Source organism: Bidens hawaiensis, unplaced genomic scaffold (assembly GCF_021521415.1).
Source record: "Bidens hawaiensis isolate Kalapana, Puna unplaced genomic scaffold, B.hawaiensis_p1.1 tig00004817_1, whole genome shotgun sequence".
NCBI classification, from domain to species: domain Eukaryota; kingdom Viridiplantae; phylum Streptophyta; class Magnoliopsida; order Asterales; family Asteraceae; genus Bidens; species Bidens hawaiensis.
This window is the reverse complement of record NW_027491300.1, coordinates 1,416,922-1,439,351: the sequence shown is the minus strand read 5'-3', so window position 1 is coordinate 1,439,351 and position 22,430 is coordinate 1,416,922. Positions and strand designations below refer to the sequence as shown.

At 35.9% G+C, this 22,430-nt stretch overlaps 3 protein-coding genes across 3 annotated transcripts; 2 read left to right on the top strand and 1 right to left on the bottom strand.

The window, feature by feature from the left end:
- Positions 1–10,807: 10,807 nt before the first annotated feature.
- LOC143628112 (uncharacterized) lies at positions 10,808–12,300 on the top strand. The gene is made up of 4 exons (XM_077097779.1): positions 10,808–10,882; positions 11,210–11,343; positions 11,825–11,950; positions 12,046–12,300. The coding sequence occupies exons 1-4, from the start codon at positions 10,808–10,810 to the stop codon at positions 12,203–12,205; spliced, it is 495 nt and encodes a 164-aa protein (XP_076953894.1). The 3' UTR covers positions 12,206–12,300.
- A 604-nt stretch (positions 12,301–12,904) lies between these two features.
- Positions 12,905–16,038, bottom strand: LOC143628120 (FAD-linked sulfhydryl oxidase ERV1-like). The gene is made up of 6 exons (XM_077097786.1): positions 15,771–16,038; positions 15,019–15,087; positions 14,164–14,211; positions 13,715–13,779; positions 13,489–13,566; positions 12,905–13,316 (listed from the first exon to the last, which is right to left on the bottom strand). The coding sequence occupies exons 1-6, from the start codon at positions 15,948–15,950 to the stop codon at positions 13,202–13,204; spliced, it is 555 nt and encodes a 184-aa protein (XP_076953901.1). The 5' UTR covers positions 15,951–16,038; the 3' UTR covers positions 12,905–13,201.
- Positions 16,039–18,738: 2,700 nt separating this feature from the next.
- On the top strand, positions 18,739–22,189 carry LOC143628127 (putative polyamine transporter At3g19553). Its single transcript, XM_077097794.1, has 2 exons — positions 18,739–19,830; positions 21,565–22,189. The coding sequence occupies exons 1-2, from the start codon at positions 18,866–18,868 to the stop codon at positions 22,058–22,060; spliced, it is 1,461 nt and encodes a 486-aa protein (XP_076953909.1). The 5' UTR covers positions 18,739–18,865; the 3' UTR covers positions 22,061–22,189.
- Positions 22,190–22,430: the final 241 nt, after the last annotated feature.

Sequence of the window (22,430 nt, the reverse complement as noted above, 5' to 3'; positions counted from 1 at the left end):
CATATTCTACCGTTCGCCAGAAATCTTCAATATTCGGTAGAGAAATGGGGAGAGTTGTAGTAATAGCGTAAAAAATACGTGAGCGAACTAAGAAGGAGATGATCTCGCGATAGTCATCGATACCACTAGCATCCGGTTCCAAAGTAATGTACATGTTGTGACCCGGAAAGAACTGTCGGTTGTTGTCACCACCTTCGTCACCACCAGCACCACCAGCTCCTGCTACAGCAGCCATATCTGCACAACAAACGGTCTAAGTTAGAACATCGACAAAGCAGATCATAACTTCGCCAGTTACCATGAGCGAAGTTATGATAACATCTTATGTGCAGGCGAAGTTAACCATATGGCAAAGTTGAGTGCAACTTTGCCTTAACCCTAACTTCGCCTGAGAACAACCAGGCTAATTAATTAATTAAACATGAGCAGGTGAAGTTATGCATAAGGCGAAGTTGAGAACAACTTCGCCTAAGCCTAACTTCGCCTGAATCTGAAACGGCGAGTACAGAGGTCCGATCCTGGGTTGTTTGGTGAATTTGTGATTGAAAACAAGAAAAGATGTTACTATGGAGATCTAGACGATTTACTGAGTTACGAACACATTAGAAACAGATTGGTTTATCAATTGTTTAAAAGTTAGCATAAACAATGTCACACATCGAATCACCACGGCCCTTGATTATCACCATTAGTATGAATTACATGTAATACCGAGCCTACACACCTTTAACACGGATTGGAAACAGATAATACGGATTCAAGGATTAAGTACGCCGAGGGTTAGGAGTGTATATAAGTTCGCCGAGGGTTTGACCAGGTTGACCCTTATATAGGTTTGAAAATGCAAGGGCGAAGTTAACCTTAACTTCGCCCCTGTGACAATTTCGCTGGTCAACAGATTATCATTAACTTCGCTCAAGGCCAACCATGGTCAACTTCGCCTCTTTACAAGTTCACCTAAAGTGTACTCGGAAGCAAAGTGTGCTCGGAAAACAAATTGTACTCAGAAAACAAAGTGTGCTCGGAAGTAAAGTCTACTCGGTAAGCAAAACACTTATATTTTTCAATTTTTAACTAGCACAAAGTGTACCCGGAAGCACTTTCCTAGCACAAAGTGTACCCGGAAATCAAAACACTTGTGATTTTTCAATTTTCAACTAGCACAAAGTGTGCTCGGAAGTAAAGTCTACTCGGAAAGCACAACACTTATATTTTTCAATTTTTAACTAGCACAAAGTATACCCGGAAGCACTTTCCTAGCACAAAATGTACCCGGAAATCAAAACACTTTTGATTTTTCAATTTTCAACTAGCACAAAGTGTGCTCAGAAGTAAAGTGTACTCGGATTACTTAGTGCTCGGAAACAAAGTGTGCTCGGATTACTTAGTGCTTTTTCATTTTCTTTCACATAACACCAAGCATGCTCGGGAGCAAAAGTGTGCTCGGGAGCAAAAGTGTGCTCGGTAGCAAGGGTGTGCTCGGGAGTACTTGTGATTTTTCATTTTCTTTCACTTAACACCAAGCATGTACAATTTCGCCTCTTTACCTTAACACAAGTTCGCCTAGCTTAATTTACAAAACAGGACCTTATAAATTTGATCAAAGTGCAACTGTCTTTTAAAATCCTCCGTTAAAGATTTAAACTTTACGATCAAATAACCAGGTGACCAAGTTTTAAACCATAAAACAAAATATGCGTGTGAAAATTGTAGTAAGTAAATAAAAGGGATCAAATTTCAGTCTTGACGAGAACCTGCATGTTTTAGAAAAGATCCAAACTGGAATCATACTAATTAAGTGGCTGTCACATAGATCCATGTTCAGCGGTATTATGACATAAAGAAACTGGTTGTAAGCAGGTATAAAACTTAGTATGGTTTTCATCGCTTCTGTGATACGGATTAGGTTCAATTAAGCTCAAAATTTAGATGGACATCATATGAGAGATTGTGATGCCTCCTATCTATTCTCAAAGCGTATTTGGCTTTCCCCAAGTCACCCCGAATTGACCTCGACCCGTAGTGTCTGATTAAACAGTAAGTACATATCGATCTTTAGAGTCTTCTTCCCGTTCTCTTTCTTGCCTCTTGGTTGATATTTGAAATAACATAAGCTTCAAAAAGGCTTAACAACATTTTTTTTAAATAAAGATATTAATACAGCTTCAAATAGTAGACGACTGCAAGTCTCGAATCTGGATCACTGCAGGTACTTGACACACCATCTTCTCAGAAATCAGAACACTCACGGGCTCGTGTATGACAGGGTAATCACTTTTCTGCCTATCATTCGGAAAGATGTATATGGAGACATGCACAACTCAGAATGATTCTCCACATTAAATCAAGGAGATTTAGTTTGTATCATTTCTACTTTTACGCACCATAAAAAGCTACCATAACATACAATGGCTGTTCTAGAGTCTTTTAGGCCTAATAACTTCACCAGTTAGGCACACAGAAATAGTTTTACTTTAACTTTCCAAGGTTGGATCAATTTTCTTTTAAACATTGTATAGAAACTTCTTACGAAGTTATAGACTTGAAAAATTATATCATCTCCCTTTAAAAATGTTAAATTCTATCGCCCCGATCAAGTCAAAGTCTTCAAGTAAACGGCTATCTTGAAGATCCAATGGATCAGCTGGACCGACCACATACGAGTATGTGTCCTTCTAACTAAGTATGAACGACTATTTTTCAGCGAAAGAATAAAAACCCATCATAAACCGCCCCGGTCACTTTCAGTCATCTGGTTAATGACCAAACATATCCGAGGATGTGTCCTTCAAACTGAAGCAACCGACATAATTCTAAGCGGTAGTGATGTTTTTTTTTAAATAAAAACGAAAAACAAGGTTACTCGGGATTGATCATCCCATTTAGCTCAACCAGATTTTGAAAACGGGATCGGTCAAACGCTTTAGTAAAAAGGTCGACGAAATTATCCAACGAATCAACCTTTTCTAGCACAATTAATTTCTTCTCAGCACAATCCCGTATAAAATGATGACGAATGTCAATATGTTTAGTTTTGCTGTGTTTGACGGGATTGTTAGTTACTGAGATTGCAGCAGTGTTATCAATGCAAATAGGAGTTTGAGTGAAATTCAGACCGTAATCGCGCAATTGCTGTTGTATCCAAAGAACCTGGGAGCAGCAGTTCGATGCTGCCATGTACTCTGCTTCACAGGTGGAAATGGCTACTGAGGTATGCTTTTTGCACTGCCACGACACCAATCTTCCTCCCAGAAACTGACATCCACCGGTTGTTGACTTCCTGTTCTGATTGCAACCACCATAGTCAGAATCTGTGTAAGCTACCAAATCCAGTTCTCCCCCTTTCGTGTACCATAATCCCAACTTAGGCTTGCCTTTGAGATACCGCAAGATCCTCTTCACTCCCTTCATGTGAGATTCCTTCGGGCTTGCCTGAAACCGAGCACAAAGACAAACTGCAAACATAATATCAGGTCTAGATGCAGTTAGATACATTAAAGAACCTATTATTGCTCGATATTGGGTGGGATCTACGTCTTCATCACTGTCAGAATCTGCACCCAGTTTGTGATTGACGAAAACTGGAGTATCAAATGGGGTGTTATCATCCATCTTGAAGCGTTTGAGCACATCATGGACATATTTTGTTTGATGAATAAACATCCCATCTTTTTTCTGATCAACCTGCAATCCAAAAAGAAAGTTAATTTGCCCATAGCGCTCATTTCAAACCTCTTTTTCATGACTGCTTCAAATTCCTGACACATGGCGACTCTTGATGCAGCAAAAATGATGTCGTCCACATATACTTGAACGAGTAGAAGATCTCCCCCCTTTCTCTTGACAAACAATGTGCGATCGATCTTTCCTCTTTCGAACCCATTCTTAAGCAGATAATCGGACAGAGTTGCATACCAGGCACGAGGTGCCTGATGTAGCCCATATAGAGCTTTACTCAGTTTGTACACATGATCAGGATAATCTGGGTCAGGGAATCCCGGAGGTTGTTCAACGTACACCACCTCATCGACTTTTCCATTAAGGAAGGCACTGTTCACATCTAACTGGAATACTGTCATCTCTTTGTGTGCAGCAAATGCCAAAAATAGACGAATTGCCTCCAATCTTGCCACAGGAGCAAACACTTCGTTGTAGTCGATTCCTTCTTGCTGATTAAACCCTTTTACTACCAGCCTTGCCTTGTTCCGTATTATTATCCCTTTTTCATCTCTCTTACATTTAAAAACCCACTTTGTACCAATAGCATTTACATTCCATGGTTTTTCAACTAATTTCCATACTTCCTTCTTCTCAAACTGTGCTAACTCTTCTTGCATGGCTTCGACCCACGAGCTATCCTTTAGAGCCATTTGATAATTCTTTGGTTCAATCTGGCTGATGAAGCAGGTGAACAAGCATTCATTTATGATACCCGTGTCTTTAATGCTTGCGTAAACACATGTTTGTTCATCCAAACTTCTTCTTGTTTGAACATCGTCGGACAGATTACCTATCACATTCTCCAAAGGGTGATTTTTGTGAATTGCAGTAGTCTGAACCGGACCAACTTCCAGATTGTTTTCTAAATTCGAAGAGAGTTCATCAGTGGGTGATTGATGTTGAGAGAAAAATGGGTTGTAGAATTCTTCTTCGGTAGAGGCAGCAGGAGTATCAACGGCACTTAACGAGGAAGGTTGACTTTCGTCGTATTGCGGACGTTGCACAAAATTTTCTTCCTCGTCATACAGAATCTGTGAAGCAATTTTCTCATCAACTACTGCAAAATCCAAGTAAGGTATATTAAAAGATTTGAACAGTTTATCATAGCCGAAAGCTTCAGCGGGTCCCATGCTAGGTTTTGGTGATTTGTAACTCGTGATGTCAGTGTTACATACCACCTCAACCTTGCTGTTCGATAAATTAAAAACTCTTCTGTTGGGTGTCCCAACAACATATCCGACTAAAATACCTTCGTCGGCTTTCTCACCAAATTTTGAGTTTGTCTTTAATATCGTACATGGGGACCCGAAAGGTTCGAGACCATTCAAGTTTGGCTTTCTACCATGCATGAGTTAATTACAAGTTTTATTTAATCTTTTAACAGTTGAAACACGATTAAGGATATAACAGGCTGTGGCAACAGCTTCAGCCCAGAACACCACGGGAAGTTTAGCATCAGCCAGCATGGTTCTGGCTCCTTCAATTAGTGTTCTATTCTTCCTCTCAGCCACCCCATTTTGTTGCGGAGTATACGGGGCGCTGTACTGATTGTCTATCCCTTTCTGTAAGCAGAACATCTCCATTTGGTAGTTCTTGAACTCTGTACCATTATCACTCCTGATGTACTTAACCTTTCGCCCAACAATATTTTCAACCTTGGTAATCAAGTTAATTACCAACTGAACTGTCTCATCTTTTGCCTTCAGAAAGTATACCCAAGAGTATCGAGAGTAGTCGTCGGTTACAACCAAGCAGTATGACGTTCCACCTAGACTCTTTACATTCACGGGACCAAAGAGATCCATGTGAAGTAGGTCTAGGGTACTGACAATTGAGTTAACCTTCTTGGAGTGATGAGGTTTTATGTGTTGTTTTCCCTTCTTGCACGACAAGCATGGATCTTCAAAGTTAAAATTCTTTAAGGGAACACCAAGCACCAGCCCATTCTTGACAATGTAATTCATTTTGCGAAGATGTATATGTCCCATTCTTCGATGCCATAACTCTGACTCAGACTCAGTTGCCTTTGACAGAAGACATGATTCTTCTGTTGTCATCTCAGTTGACCTCATATCCATTACATACGTATTCTTTTCTCTTGGAGCTCTCATTACCACCCATGCCTCTGGTATCTTGAAACCAGGATAAAGGACGATTACCTCGTTTTTAGTAAAATGCACCGTGTATTCTTTGTCACAATATGAGATACACTCAGCAAGTTATGCTTCAATTCTTCTACAAAATTCACCTTCTCTAACTTCATTTTTCCATTCGTCACAGTTCCAATACCACTGATTCTACCTCCACTCTCCCCAGCGAAACTAACCCTACCTCCTTGAACAGGTTTCCAATCACGTAACAATTTCTTGTTACCAGTCATGTGCCTGGAACAGTCACTATCCACAACCCACAGATTGTTTACAGCCCTGTTTGACTGTTCCTGCACAATTAGAGAAAAATATTAAAATCTGGGGACCCAAGACCTACTGGTCTTGGGTCGATTAAATCTGTTGACCGGCATCCAGTACTTTGGTTGCCCAAAGTCAGTTTGAGAATGATTTCTGTAAGTTCTGAAAGGAAACCTTCTCGAGGATTGACTATGAGGCCATCCAAATCTTAGTGAATTAACTGAGTTATAATTGTTGGTTTGGTTGTTAACTGGGAAAAACTGAGATCGATTTCTTTGAAATCTTGGATTAGACCAATGTCTGAAATTTGGTGTGTTCACATTCTTACCATTATTATAATTAATATTCATTTTATTCTCAGTTTTCGGATGCCTCATACCTCTAACTTTTCTCTGGTTTAGAGGACAATCAGCAATAAGGTGTCCTACTTGATTACATCTGAAACAACTTCTGTGTTCAACTCTCGTCTTAGCAGTTATTGTAGAGTTCGAGGTTGCATTACTACCCGTTCGTCTTACATATGGTGGGACGAACGGGTTTAGGGAATAATTCTTTTCATCAGCTTATATTCCTCCCCACGTTTTAGTAACACTACCTCTTCTTTTATCTCACCCGATTCGGATGACTTGTCCGAATTCGATGAGACAGAGCTAGGAACAGAAATCTTAAAATTAGAAATTGGCTTACTCGTTTCGCTCTTATCAACTTCAGGTTCTTTAGTCGAAGTTTTGACTGAACTGTCTGACTAATCTCAACATCAGCAGATTTCTGATTACTAGGATTATAAGTATAGTTATTGTTATACGGTGGTGGAACTTCAGAAAATCCAATCCCCCCTTTGTCAACTGGGGAACGTTGGACACTTATGATGTGATCAAGCATTGCTTAAGAATTTCTAAATTGTTCAATTTTTCTGTTTAGTTTCACCACTTTTACCTGGTAATCAGCTATCTGTTTATCTTTTTCAGCAATTACTTTGGTTTTTTCTTCTAACACTTCATAACTAAGATCAATTACTTGTATTTTATCAGCTAGACTTGCTTTAAGACTTCTGATATCCTTTTCACCAGCTTTTATTTTTACCGAGTAACTGTTTTCTCTAGTTTTAGTGTAGTGATGATCTTCTTTTAACGTTTTAAATTGTGCATCCAAACTAATAAACTGATCAGTTACAGTTTTCAATTGTTCAGACAGATTTTCACATTGTATACAATGAGGTTCAGAACTTACCTCAGAGAGCCGATCGTTCACTTCTGCCATATATGCTTGATTTTCTCCCGTCTTCCTCTCACTTCCTCCCGTTTCGATGTTTACCAAGTTAGCCTGTTCGAACACTTCCTCAACTTGTATATTCCAGTTGTATCCACCATTCTTTCTAGATACCATAGCCCTATTCTCACTACCTCCCCCATTCTATTGTGCAGGCCTGTTCTGACTTCGTTCGACTCTCTCATTTGTACACTCCTTAGCAAAGTGACCATTCTGTTGACAGTTGTAACATCGAACCTTTGATTTATCAAACCCTGGTCTTTCTCCAACGAACTTTCTACCCGTTTTCTTCATGAATCTCTTTACCCTTCTTACTATCATAGCCATCTGCCACTGCAGATTCATCTCCTCCAAATCATCAGCATCGATCTGATCATAGTCTTCATCCAAAGTTGCAGGGTCGACTATTTTACCTTTGATGTAGTTCTCATAAGATGCAATGAAGGATGCATAAAGAGCAAACTGTTGTTCAGCTGATTTAACACTCATGGGCATCTGTGAGTAGTTGTAGCTCGGAACATTTGACGAGAAATTTCCTGTTGTGGCTTGAGGTTTTGAAGAATTACTACCTCCAGCTATGAAACATACGTCACCATCCATATTGAGAGTCACATGACCATCACGAGTTGAGTTTGAGTTTGATTCTCCCTTTGAGTAGTAGGCAGAGGATTCTGATTTTGAACTTGAACTTGGAGTGACTTTCGCACCATACATTCCCGGATCCTGAACCTGATCAGTTGGTGTCTCCTTCCGAACCATGTTAAGTTCAAAATTTCGTAACTTATTGACTGCTGTTTCCAAATCAATATTGGCAAAGTCTTTATCCTCTCTTATCAAAACCGTGTACATTTCCCATTTCGGTGGAAGAGCATCAAGGAGTTTCTCTACTATCTCTTCTTCCTTATATTCAATGGAGTAATTACTAAGTTCAGTCATCAAGTGATAATATCTGGTGATGATATCATCAAGTGATTCATTTTTCAAATACTTGAATACAGAGAATTGGGTTTTTAGTAGCTTTGTCTTGGAGGCACGTATCCCCACATTACCTTCATATCTATTTTCTAGTGCTTCACATAGCTCTCTAGCAGTTTTGTACTTCTTGAAGGTATGAAGAATCTCTTGTGGAAGAGCCATGGTTATTGCTGCATGAGCTTTACTCTCTGCCTCATACATTTTCTTTTCCTCCTCTTCCATCTTACTGTACTTCTTAATTTGATCACGACCTTCAAACAAGGGTGTTGGTGGAATGTATCCATCTTGAATGTAAACCCACATCTTAGCGTCTTGATACTTCACGTACTGTTCAAACCGATCTTTCCATGCAATGAAATCGGTACCCTTAAGCATTTTTGGAGCCTTAGTAGCTGAACCGGCTTCAACCTCCATTTTTACCAGTTCTGTAATGTTTATTGAAGTCATAGTTGAAAGAAACACAACTCGAAATAACAAGAAAGTATTTAATATTTAAACAGTGACCAGACAGCGAAGTTGTGACAACTTAGCTTGTTAACTTCGCCTGATCCTAACTTCGCTTAAACCTACTCAACTTCGCTTATACTCAACTTCGCTTGACAACTTAACTTCGCTTAAACCTCCTAACTTCGCTGCTTACAACTTCGCCTGCTCTTAACTTCGCCTTCTCTATAACTTCGCTTAAACCCTACAAACAGTGACGGCAACTTCGCCTGATGAACACAAGGTTTTTGCAGGTTTTAATTGGACGTATTGCGAGGTATGCGAGGGCGTAATGGGTTATATTTGATGGTAGGAGATGGGTAAGACACAAAAACTAGGTATTTCAACGTAAACTCATTCCGCGAATAGTCAAACGGAACGATCTTAACACCCGTGTGATAATCCCGAACCACACAATCACGAGCAAAAGCTCTGATACCAATTGAAGGTTCCCAGCCGGATCTACACAGGAGTATCTCGTAACACGAGGGTGCGGAATCCCCACGTAATACGATACGAGTGTAAGATATATAATACGTTGAGACGATACACAAACACACGTTACAATACTAATAAACACGTTGTATTGCAACTCTTCAACACGTTATCTCAAATCACAAAAAAACGTTCTGACTTCCAAAAAAACTCTCTTTTCTAAACAAGCCGAAGTTAGGCATATATAGGCCTCGACAACTTCGCCTAACAGACTAGGCTAAGTTGTCTTAACTTCGCTTGGCTACAAGTTCGCTTACATCAGGCGAACTTGTGTGACACCATATCTAAAACCAAAACAACCAATCTAACACGATTACAGACACATACAAAACACTAGATACTGAACTACTGACATTATGCACCAACAGTGTAAGACATAGGTCTTTTAGGAGTTATGAAAATGATTTATGCTATTTATATGAGATATGGGAGGAAGGGTGAACAAACCCCTAGTTTCATTCAAGGGGTAGAATTGACTTTTTGTAAATAAACTAAACCAAATAGGCTGAATCACGAGCTACTCAAGATAGGATTATTAAAAAAACTCTACACAAGTCGTGCCCGAGCCTTCTACTTTTTGCTTTTTAAATTAACTCTTTTTAACTTAAATGTATTTATTTACATTGTAGGAAATTTTGAATCAAGCTTTAGCTCGCTTAAAATTGTTCTCAAAATATACAAAAATAGTTAAAAGTGTATATCAATGAATAAATAATAAATAAAATGAGCCGACTCGAGCTTAAAAAACGACTCAGGATCTAAGCTATAGCTCCCATAAGTAAAATGAGCTTAGTCGAGCTCAACTTGTTTGCATCTCTACGTGAGTTAGTTTGCCAAACATTGTCGTTTTTAAGGCTTATTCGAATTTAGAACTCCCAACTTTCACCCTTTGGTCAATACCACTCTCAACTAATTAGTGTGCATGTTGACGTAGACGTTATTTAATTGAGCCCACATGCTTACGTATTGTCATATGTGGGTCCCACATAGCCACCTCATTCTATTCTTCATCATTAACTCTAACCACCTCCATTACCACCCATTGACCACCACCGCCATCATCGATCTTCACCACCATCAGATTTAATAACATGAACTTGAAAAACATAGATGAAAGTTAAATCTTTTTCACAGCCATCAAACACAAGTAAGCTAACATCGCAATACAATTGACTCTAACGTTTATGTCTACCCCAACAATTACGCCTAAGTGTTTCTCCCTAAATTCAGTCAAACCTTCTGATATGTAGTCAACTATCAACAACTTCACATAATCAACGATAATTGCATCCCAACAATTCAGGATTCCTTAAAAAGATAAAAGTCATAAACATTCAAGAGATCGATCGAGAGATGACTGGAATTAATTGAACTAATGAAATAAAGAAAACAAAATATTGCCAAACGAAGACAGAAATGAAGGGAAGCTTGGCTACATCTTACAAAGGGAAGAGAGCATGGGATTTGCGAGTAGAAATTGGGAAAATTTGAGGAGTGAGGGTCTAATTTTACTTGTTTTGAAAGGGAGGATGGTAATATTTTATGTTTTAGGGCATCTACGTTTTCCAAAAGGCAACCACGGAGCCGATGGGTTAAGAATACCTCTAATAAAAGTCGGTGACAGAGATAAAATATCTTAAACTAGAATTCATGAATTTGGATAAAAACAAATTCGCATTTCAAAAAACAATTATTTTTACAAATTTAACAAAAACGGCCCTCGGACTTTAATTATACCAATTGAAGGACACGTAATCTATAAAAAGAACCGATTGACACCAGAACTCAAACAACACCATGGCGGACAAACAGAAAAACCCATGCGATTCATCATCATCATCATCGTCTCATGATCAAAGCAAAGAAGAAGAAGACCTGATGGCGTTATTCGGGTCGGACTCGGGTGGGTCGAAGCCCGTACCCATTGCGATCATCTGGATATACTCTCTTCGGATCTAACCCATATTCCCACACCAGACACTCACTGCAACAGGTTCCATTTAAAAAAACCCTAAACCCCAATCATCTAAAATAGATTCACAATCCAATTTGATCACCCGACTAATATTGATCTCCGAATCTCAAGTTCAAAAGAACCATGTTTTTATATTTAATTCCAAACAATGGAATTAGGGTTTTAGGGGTGTAAACGAGCCAATCTTCTCGAGATCGGCCTGAGCTAGAGCCCGGGACTAAGAATAAGCCTGTTTAATAAACGAGCATGAGCCCGAGTTTCACTAATCTAGCCTTTTATTTATATAATTAATTTTATGTTGATTTATTATAAAAATAATATATAATATAAATAATCAATTTAGGAATCGAGCGGAGCTTGAGCTTTGGAAATAGAGCTCGAAATGAGACACTGAGCCGAGCTCGGGCTTGACTTGGCTCGTTTACACCACTTCTCAAACGTGCATTAATTTTGTAACTTTTGAGTTGATTTTGTGTATGCAATTTGATTATTTGTGAAGGTGTCAGCATCCTGCGGAGAATTGGCTGTGTTTGAGCTGCAAAGATGTTCTATGCAGCAGATTCATTAACAAGCATATGCTTGAGCATTATCAGCAACAAAATCACTGTCTAGCATTGAGTTATAGGTATATTCAAATTCAAAAACTTTATAAAACTCTTTTGAAAAATATCTATGATTTTTTAATAATATTTAAATATTTGTTTCTGTTTGTTGTTACAGTGATCTATCAGTTTGGTGTTTTTCTTGTAACTCATATTTGGATGCTCAAGTTATGCCTCGTCTTCGCCCCGTTTATGAAACTGCTTACATTTTGAAGTTTGGTGAAGCCCCGCCTTTTCGGGCAATCGAGTGCTTGCAATTGGATGCTTCCAGTTCATGAAATCAGAAGTTATGTCAGAATTATGATAAATGAAAGTTCTTGTTCTCTATGTTTAAATTTGGAATGAAACAGTGTTTTTTTGGATTAGGTTGAGTGTTGGTTTTTAACCACGGTTTGGTTTAAGGGTGTCAACCGGGGTATAGGTGGGTGTAAATCGTGTCGAGTTGGTGGGTTGGGCTAGCCCGACCCATATACTTAACTCGAGTCTAGCCCACTTAAAATCATGTTGGGTTTGGGTCAACCCACTTTATGATTATTTATGAATATGATTATACCAGATGACTTGGTAACAAAATATCAATTTCTTTAGAATCTCTTGAAAGGGTTAAAAACTTGAAATGTCAACATACTTTTTAGCGGGCCTTGTTCAGAATGACCCATTTTGAAACATGTCGCGAGTGGGTTTTACACATTTAAGAAAACGGATTGTTCTAGCCAACCCAAAACCTTTTTTTACGTGTTGTGTTCAGATAGTGTCATGAATTGCATCCCCTAGTGGCCGGTGCCTGGTACTGAAGTGGGTTGGCCCAATAATCAAGTTGTAAAAATGTTAACCAAGTTAATGGGTTGTAAAAAAGTGAATTAAATGAGTCTTAAAAGGGTTAGTGAGTCGTATGTTTAACTAAACAAGTTAAACATGTAAGCCTACACATAACCCGTTTGGATAAAGATATCAGTCTGAACATGACCCGTTTTTAAATGGGTTAGATATGACAACTCAAACCTGATTACTTTTTGTGCCATGTTGAAAATTGCCACCACTATTTTGGTCAAGTATGTGGGCATTTTCGAAGGCGAGTTTCGAATACAAAGACCTATTGGTTACTTAAATAAAATATCTGCACCAAATGAAAAGAAACAAAATGATACCAAAACCAAAATAATTCAACAATTTCTTAACTTGAAATTTGAGTAACAAATTGAACTGGTAACAAGGGAAGTCACAAATGATTTCTAAGTATATACTAATGTACATAATATATGGTATGGGTTAGATTAATATTTATCGAAAGGCGTCATGGTTCCTTGTAGATCACACATGCGGTGCTCACAGTCTAGTTTGCCCCATCTTGCATCAACTCGTTCACATGGAAACGTAGGCTTCCCAAGACTACAATATTAACCAAAAAGTCTATTTTCAATGCATGCAGCCTTTGATTTATTAAAAACTTGAATAATAGTTGAAATCACTTATGAAAACAATGGATAAAAATGACATTTGCTGGTGGACCAACCCTACATATATAAAATATTATATGGTTTATAAAATATATATAAGTTACCTCCGGTTAACAACATTGTGCACTCGACATAACCACTGAGAAAACTCGGCTTGAGAACCAGCCTGTACAGGATTTGAGCTGCCAAAGATGTAAAACTTCATAAATTTTAAAACATGAATAAGAAAAGTTGTATGTAGAGTCAATAATACGATGTAATTTTCATCTTGAAAGTTTAGTGATGAAACAGTACATTCGAGTTCCGAGTAAAACAATGCGAATGCAGTACCTTAAAACTTCTTTAAAGTGGTCTGCACATCCCTTGCAAGGGTACATGCGAGATAATATTGCCATCTGCAGTATATTCAATCCCATCATACCACATATATTTTATCTAATAAATAAACAATGTGCTAAAAATAATTACAAGTAGGTGTATAGACAAACAATGGTCATGAGTGGTGCTAACCCATTTTTAAGTTTTATAATAGGTGCCCGTTTGACCCGTTGACTAATTTGAGTAAGGCCCAAATTGGCCCATTGGCTAGTTTAAGGTGACCCAGATGAACCCATGTACAGTTTATTTTTGTCCAAATCAACACATTATTTGATAAATGCGTCATGATTGCCACCTATACTTTTTAGTTAATTCTTTTAGCTTAAATCATTTGGCCCGTTAAATAAAAACATAATCGACCCATTAGTAAGAATGAAAGACGAGGCAGAGGAGGGAAATACCAGTTCTTTAACATCCTTCTTCTGCTGCCTGGTTGGCTTTTCCGGGTACTGGAACATTTCAGCAAAAATAAACAACCGAAAGGCCGTGTCAAGTGAATAAAGAAGCAAGACATGCTAATTGCTAAACAACATAAAGTATTTTTATTAAACAGTTTGTTGACATAAAATCAAGCCTGTAAACAAACCGAAAGATAACACGAATGGGAGCATGTTTGTGTTCGTTCATTTAACTTTTACCAAACACGAACAACTAAACGAACGAATTTTCATGTTCATCTGATAAGAAAATGATTCTAAACAAACAGTTCGTGGACATAAATGAATGTAAAGAAACATCAACGATCATAAATGAACAGCAATAGAAGTCTAATAAACAAAGTATCAAATAAAAGATGCTGCTACGTTAGTGGTGGGTTACTAACATGTTTAACTATTTTTAAAATTACAAAATTACATTGTTAAATGGGTTAAACAAACATAATATATGGACATAAACGAACGAACATAAACACACATAAATAGAACGTAAATGAACGAAAGAAACATGTGTGTGTGCATATCCGTTCGTTTAATTAAATAAACAAAAAAAATTTGTTCATGTTCATTCGTTTACTAAACAAACAAAATTTGTTGTTCATGTTCGTTCTATTATATAATAAACAATCTTTCCGTTGAACGGTTCACTGAACGTTCATGTAATTTACAGGCCTACATGAAATTGAGGATTGACATGAGAAAATAACGGAAGTGTTGAGCAACTGCAGTATGTCAAGGGAATGCGATCTTTTTTACTCACTTAACTCTTTAATAATTTTATGATACATGAATTACCACAAGAAACTAGCAAAAGATAACCTGAGCACCAAGAGTATGAATGAAAGTCCAAGTTGCCCTTCCAAGCTCTTCTCTAGTCACCGGACCAGCCTGTTGTAGAAAACACAGTCATGAACAATTTCAATATCTTACAGAATGTGGGTTGTTAATACTAGTTTAATAGTTAAACACACAGTTGAAACCACTAGTGTATTGAATTCTCAGACACAACCAAGAAAAGGATAATTCTGATTTAAAAAATTAGTGGATTACACCAAACCAATTCTATCGTTGTCCATAGCAACGAAGAAGAAACTGTAACCTGTCATTCTTCAAGAATCGCCACTAATTTAAAGTTCAAACACCAGATGTTCGATAAAACACCTAATCAAAAACCGAAGAAGTATAGTAGTTGAACTAAACTCACAGAGGCATTAATGGTAAGATTTGGGAACTTATCCAATGACCCAACAACGGAATTCAAACATCTTAACTAAAACGGGACAGTAAACGAGTATCCATGAGTCAGGACTTACATCAAACACTTGGTGGGCATAATAAATTTTCACAAATTAAAAAATAAAACTTTTACATTTCACGTCTTTATCATCAAAGACAACACAACAAACCCGTAACAGCGATACGCAATCATACTCCTCGGTCAGGACTTACATCAAACACTTGGTGGGCATGATCAATTTCCACAATTTCAAACAACAAACTCTTAAAATAAACTTAAACCCACCATACCAACAACAATGTTTAACAGTATAAAGAAGAAAATCAACTCAAACCTTTGTGTGCGTGTCGGTTGAGTGAGGAAGATAAGAATCGGCAGGTAGAGGAGGTGAAACTGAAAGCTGTAGATTAGTGGGTTTTTGGGGGATTTTAATAAGCTTTGAAAGATTGGTTTGGACTGCCATTGAAATTCTTCCAATTGTGATGCAGATTGCCTCCAAAGGGTTTTCGCCCATTTTGATTCGCAGAGAGATAGAAGGCGCAGGAACTTTTTGTTGTCTGCTACACGCTAATAATCATGGCCAGTTAAGCGGGTTGTTTTGGGTCGGTTTTGAGCTCAAATTTAAATTCAGTATTTTGGTTTTCGTAAACTGAACCGTTTAGGTTTTTATACAAAAATTGGGCTTAAAATTTTATTAATTGATTATTATAAATTTAGACCTACAACTTTTGGGTTGTGCAATTATTAATTTCTTATAATTTATATAAAATTGTTTTTTTATTCAATTTCTCAATAGTTTTAGATAAATTTTAGAGAGTTACATATATGGTCTAAGTGAAGTGTAATGTGGACAAGACAATAACATGACACTTAACATATAATAGCACTAATTTGAGGCCCGTGTATCACGGGTAATTAATGAAAAATTTAAATTTTAATCATTAAGTGAAATGCATTCAATAAATTGATAATATATTGTTAATACAATTACAATTAACATTAAAATTAAAGAAATTAGATAACTAAGATTACACAAATATGTTACAAATAAATAAAAACTTCATTTTACACGACATTCGTAATTGCATTAGTAGGTATACATTGTTCATCAAAAATCAAAATCTTTAGTCCATGTGTGCTTTTAACTCTTAATAAGATAACATATATGTCTGAATATAGCCACGTATAGCTGTCCGTGTGACAAAAAAGGTTCTCCAAATACATACCAACTCTAGATAAATGATAATATATCCATGAAACTATTCAAAAAAACTATTCATACACATAAAATATCATAGCTTTTAATCAATTAATATGATATCATTTGAGAACATCTGCTCATGTTTATAAAAAAACACGATTATCCCAAAAATCATATTACCTACATTTTGATGTTATAATCATCCTTAAAATCTTTAGAATTTGAAATTGTTTGATCATAATAAATTTGTTGTCATTAATATTCTGTGTATGACAAAATTTTAATTTTTATAACTAAAAATTGTATAATTAAACAATATAAGAACCGAAAATTAAACTATAACAAAATGATTTGTTTCATTCATATGAATGTAATTGTCAGTAAAATGACAAACACATACTAACCTTATAACCATGTTCAAATAATAGTGATTATTCTTTGTTAAAAGAATTTTAGAATATTTAAAGTTACATAAAGTGAAGGTAGTGATTGTTATATATAATAGTTGGAAGTATGACTGTCATTTTTACCCGTAATCTGAAACCCAACCCAAGAAAACCCGAACCCAAACTAACCCTACCCGAGAAATTCGATCCTAAGAAAATACTAACTCGAACCTGAACCGAAGTAATTCGGGTTTGTTCTTGGGTCAGAATTTTAGGTTTCGGGTCAACAAAAATAAACTTTTAGTTTTTAAATCATATATATTTTTAGATATTTAAGGCTAAGCCTTAGTCGCTGACGTTATCAGGATTTAACCAAGTCGATTGTTCTCATTCCACATATAATGAATCGATTGTTTATATTTTATTATTTTGAATATAAACCATAATAAACACTTTAATTATGTACTAACCAACATGTAACATTAACATAACCTCAATTCGTTATATTTGTATAAAAATATAATTAATTAGGTAATATAATACATGAATTATGTAAATAACTGATGAAAACGATATTTTAGGTTTCAATATCATAAATGATTTTTGGGAAACGAAAATAATGGAATGGGACTGAACCAATTTTTTTGGTTTAAAATATCAAATGCTTTTAATTAAGTAATTTATCTTATAAGACATTTTAAATTAAATATAGTTGAATGTATAGAAAAAGTATAAATCAGGTCATAAAACATATGCTTCTGAAACATTTTGGTCCGAGTTATGAAAGAAAATATTGAAAACTAAATATTGATATTCTTATTGCTAAACCCTTTATACTACACAAAAAGTCATATAAATACATGACAGATAGTTCATAGAGTAAATCGTTATACATATAGATTATAATTATACTATTCAACTTCAATGATTTAATGCTAAACATCAAGATATATATGTATAATATGTATTCTTCATGTTTGTAATATTTATACAAAATGTTTGTAGAAAATTAAGAAAATACACATTTCATGAGTTCAAATGCATATGAGAAAATTTAAAACTAATCTTATATATTAAATTATGCACTGCTGTTTGAATCCATGCTTAAAAACAATTTGTAGTGTACCGTACAAATTAAAATTCTTCTACAATAATGTACCTTAATTTTTTTTAATTTGCAATTCATTGTGACTTTCAAATTTTATTATAACAAGTCTGCAACTTCAATTTTGATAATTCCTTATTTTACCATTAATGCTAATGACTAATTCAGTTACTATTTACATTTAATAAACATAAACTTAGATTCATATATTGAAATGATTTAAAAAATAAGGACTATATATGAAAATTTGTTGAAAAATGGTGAGGATGATTATGAGCTTAACAAGTGATAAAAGTTGTAGTCTTTTATTAGAATAAGTAGATGTTAATTGACAATTATACTTAGGAGGTAAAACTGTACAGGTTAACATTTCTCTAAGCCTTTCAAAATAATTAATTTCCTTTAAAAAAAAGAAAAAAAACTAAATACTCACTAAATACAAGAACATCTCCGCACATGATTCGCGCTTGTAGTTAATTCTCAAAGAAATCAAATAAAATCAAATATAATATTAACAAGATCCTTCAGTTAATAGCAAGATACTGTAATCATTTTTAAAAATAATAGTTGTGGCTTGCAAACATATGGGAGACAAGATATTGTCAATCATATCAACTTAATTATCCCAAGAAAGAGTCAGCAACAAATATCTTGATTCCATCTGCTTCCATGAACATTAATCACAAATCTTTCCATTCCATCCATCAAGAAACCTGTTTTAATCCATCCTTTCTTGGATGGGTGGCCATAAAAATCCAATCTTGATCAAGAAATCATCAAACCCTAAACTATCTTTATTACCTCTAATTGCACTAATTTTCTATGAGGTTTCAGGTGGACCATTTGGTGTTGAAGACTCAGTCAAAGCAGGCGGTGGTGCTTTACTTTCTTTACTAGGGTTCTTGATTTTCCCCATTTTTTGGAGCATACCAGAAGCATTGGTTACAGCTGAACTGGCCACAAGTTTCCCTAAAAATGGAGGTTATGTTATCTGGATCTCATCAGCTTTTGGGTCTTTTTGGGGTTTCCAAGAAGGGTTTTGGAAGTGGTTTAGTGGGGTCATGGATATTGCGCTTTACCCTGTTTTGTTTCTTGATTATCTTAAACATTCAATTCCAGTTTTTGACCAGTTGTATGCTAGGATACCTGCTTTGTTAGGGATAACTTTGTTGTTAACTTATTTGAATTATAGAGGTCTTCATATTGTGGGAACATCTGCTGTTGTTCTTGCTGGTTTTTCATTGTTCCCATTTGCGGTAATGGGTTTGCTTTTGATTCCCAAGATTCGGCAGAAAAGATGGGTTTCGGTTGATTTCAAGAAAGTGGAGTGGAGGGGGTATTTCAATAGTATGTTTTGGAATTTGAATTATTGGGATAAAGCGAGTACGCTTGCGGGTGAGGTTGAAGATCCTAGCAGGACGTTTCCGAAGGCTCTTTATGGTGCGGTTATACTCGTGGTTTGTTCGTATTTGATCCCACTTTTGGCGGGAACGGGGTCGCTGGATTCGGATTATGGGGATTGGAGTGATGGGTATTTTGCTGAAGTTGGGATGTTGATTGGAGGGTCTTGGTTGAAATGGTGGATTCAAGCGGCTTCTGCTATGTCGAATTTAGGGCTGTTTGAAGCGGAAATGAGTAGTGATGCTTTTCAACTTCTTGGTATGAGTGAAATGGGAATGCTTCCTTCTGTATCTGCTTCAAGGTATGTGTTTGTTTGATTTTGCATCAGTTTGGTATGATATATAATGTGATGCCATAGCCCGTTAAGTTAAAACGATTTACAAAGCTCAAAGTTTCAGTATTTATGGTTTTATATTGACTGTAGTTCAATATTTCTTGTTAATTACTACTCAATTGTTTGTTTTCATATCAGTTTGGCATGATATTCAATGTGATATCCTTAGCCTGTTAAGCTAAATCGTCTTTCAAAGTTAAAATTTGAATCTTTATTGTTTTATTTGAGTCTCTGACTGTAGTTCAAGATTTATTGTTTGTTACTACTTAACAGTTTGGTTTTATTTGGTATGACATATAATGTGCCAATGTGGTATTCGTAGCCCCTTAAGTTAAACCATCTTCCAAAGTACAAATTTTGATTTCTTGTCCATCACTACTTAATTGTTCGATTTTATTTTATTTTGGCATGATTTATGGTGTGATATCCATAGCCCTTGCTAAAACGTCTTTCAAGCTCAAATTTTGAATCTATGTGGTTTTATCGTGACTCTAGTTAAGGATATATTGTTAACTACTACTTAATTGTTTTGACTTTATATCGTTTTGACATGATATATAACGTGATATCCATAGCCTGTTAAGCTAAACCGCCTTTTAACATTCAAAGTTAAAGTTTTGAATAGTTCAGGATATGTTGACTGTAGTTCAAATCATTACTACTTAACTGTTTGATTTTATATCATTTTGGCATCTTTAAGCTAATACGTCTTTTGAGGTCCAAAGTTTGAATCTTTATAGTTTTATATCGACCGTAGCTCAAGATTTCCTGTTCATAACTACTTAATTATTTGATTTATATCATTTTGGCATGATACATAACAGAATATCCATATTCCTTTAAGCTAAAACATCTTTTAAGGTCAAAGTTTGAATCTTTATAGTTTTATCTCGACCGTAGTTCAAGATTTCTTGTTCATAACTACTTAATTATTTGATTTATATCATTTTGGCATGATACATAACAGAATATCCATATTCCTTTAAGCTAAAACATCTTTTGAGGTCAAAGTTTGAATCTTTATAGTTTTATCTCGACCGTAGTTCAAGATTTCTTGTTCATAACTACTTAATTATTTGATTTATATCATTTTGGCAGGATACATAACAGAATATCCATATTCCTTCAAGCTAAAACATCTTTTAATGTTCAAAGTTTTAATCTTTATAGTTTTATATTGACTCTGGTTCAAGATTTCTTGTTTGCCAGTATTTAATTGTTTGATTTTATATCATTATGGCATGATAAATAATGTGATAACTAAGCCTGTTAAGCTAAAACGTCTTTCAAAGTTAAAAGACTTTATAGTTTTATCTCGACTGTGATTCAAGCTTTCTGTTCATCGCCACTTAACTGTTTGATTCTATCATTTGGCATAAATAACGTGATAACTATGGCCCGTTAAGCTAAAACGTCTTTCAAAGTTCAAAGTTAAAGTCTTTATAGTTTTATCTCAACATGATATCGTTAGCCCATTAAGCTAAAACATATTTAAGACTTAAAATTTTGAACTTTTTCAAGGTTACATTTTTATCAGTAAATTATTTGATTTTATATTATTTTGGCTTGATATGTAACTTTATATCCATAGCCTGCTAAAAAAATGACTTCAAAGTTCATAGTTTAAATATTTATTATTTTATCTCGACTATAGTTTAAGAATTCTTGTTTTCTGATAATGAAATGTCTGAGTCTCATTAGATCAAAGTTCGGGACGCCTACAATCAGCACAGCAACTGGTGTAATCTTTCTATCATGGATGAGTTTTCAAGAAATCTTGGAACTTCTCAACTTTCTTTACGCAATTGGAATGCTGTTTGAATTCGCAGCATTTATAAAACTACGAATAAAGAAACCTGATCTTCACAGACCTTATAAAGTTCCTCTTGGAACACTCGGTGCAACTTTGCTGTGTGTACCTCCTGCCTTCTTACTTGTACTCGTTATGTGTCTGGCATCCGCAAGAACATTTCTAGTGACCGGTGGAGTTCTTGTTCTCGGGTTCATTCTCTACCCGGCCATTATTCACGTGAAGAATAAGAAGTGGGCCCACTTTATTTCAGTTGATGATGAAAATGTTACTGATCGCGATGTTGAAGACCATGAAAACTTGACTTTGCACCCGCGTGATGATGCTGTGGTCAGCCTGTTATCCGACTCGTCATCTTCTAAGGGGAAAAACGGGTCGGAAATATGATCCAAAGGAGAATCAAAGTTAGTTTTAGATTTTAAAGATATGCTATATACCTATATCTACATTCTTGCTGTATTTAAAAGATATATTAAAATGATGATTGTATTTATTGTTTAGGTTGTGTTTGTTTCATTTCTGGTTGTATTTAATCATTTGGAAAAAAGTTAAAAGTATGTTGAAATATAGGACCAGTGAGACACAATGTACTTTTGTGCAATGAAGACATGAAGTCCACCACTGTTGTGTTGCGTCTTTTTTTTTTAACGACCAACTAAGTAACGCCGGGTACTTCGTACGCGGCCCCTATTGGCTAAAGGTAGCCCGAGCCGGCCACTAGTCCGGACGGACGAAGCCCCTAGCGGTCCACCTATTG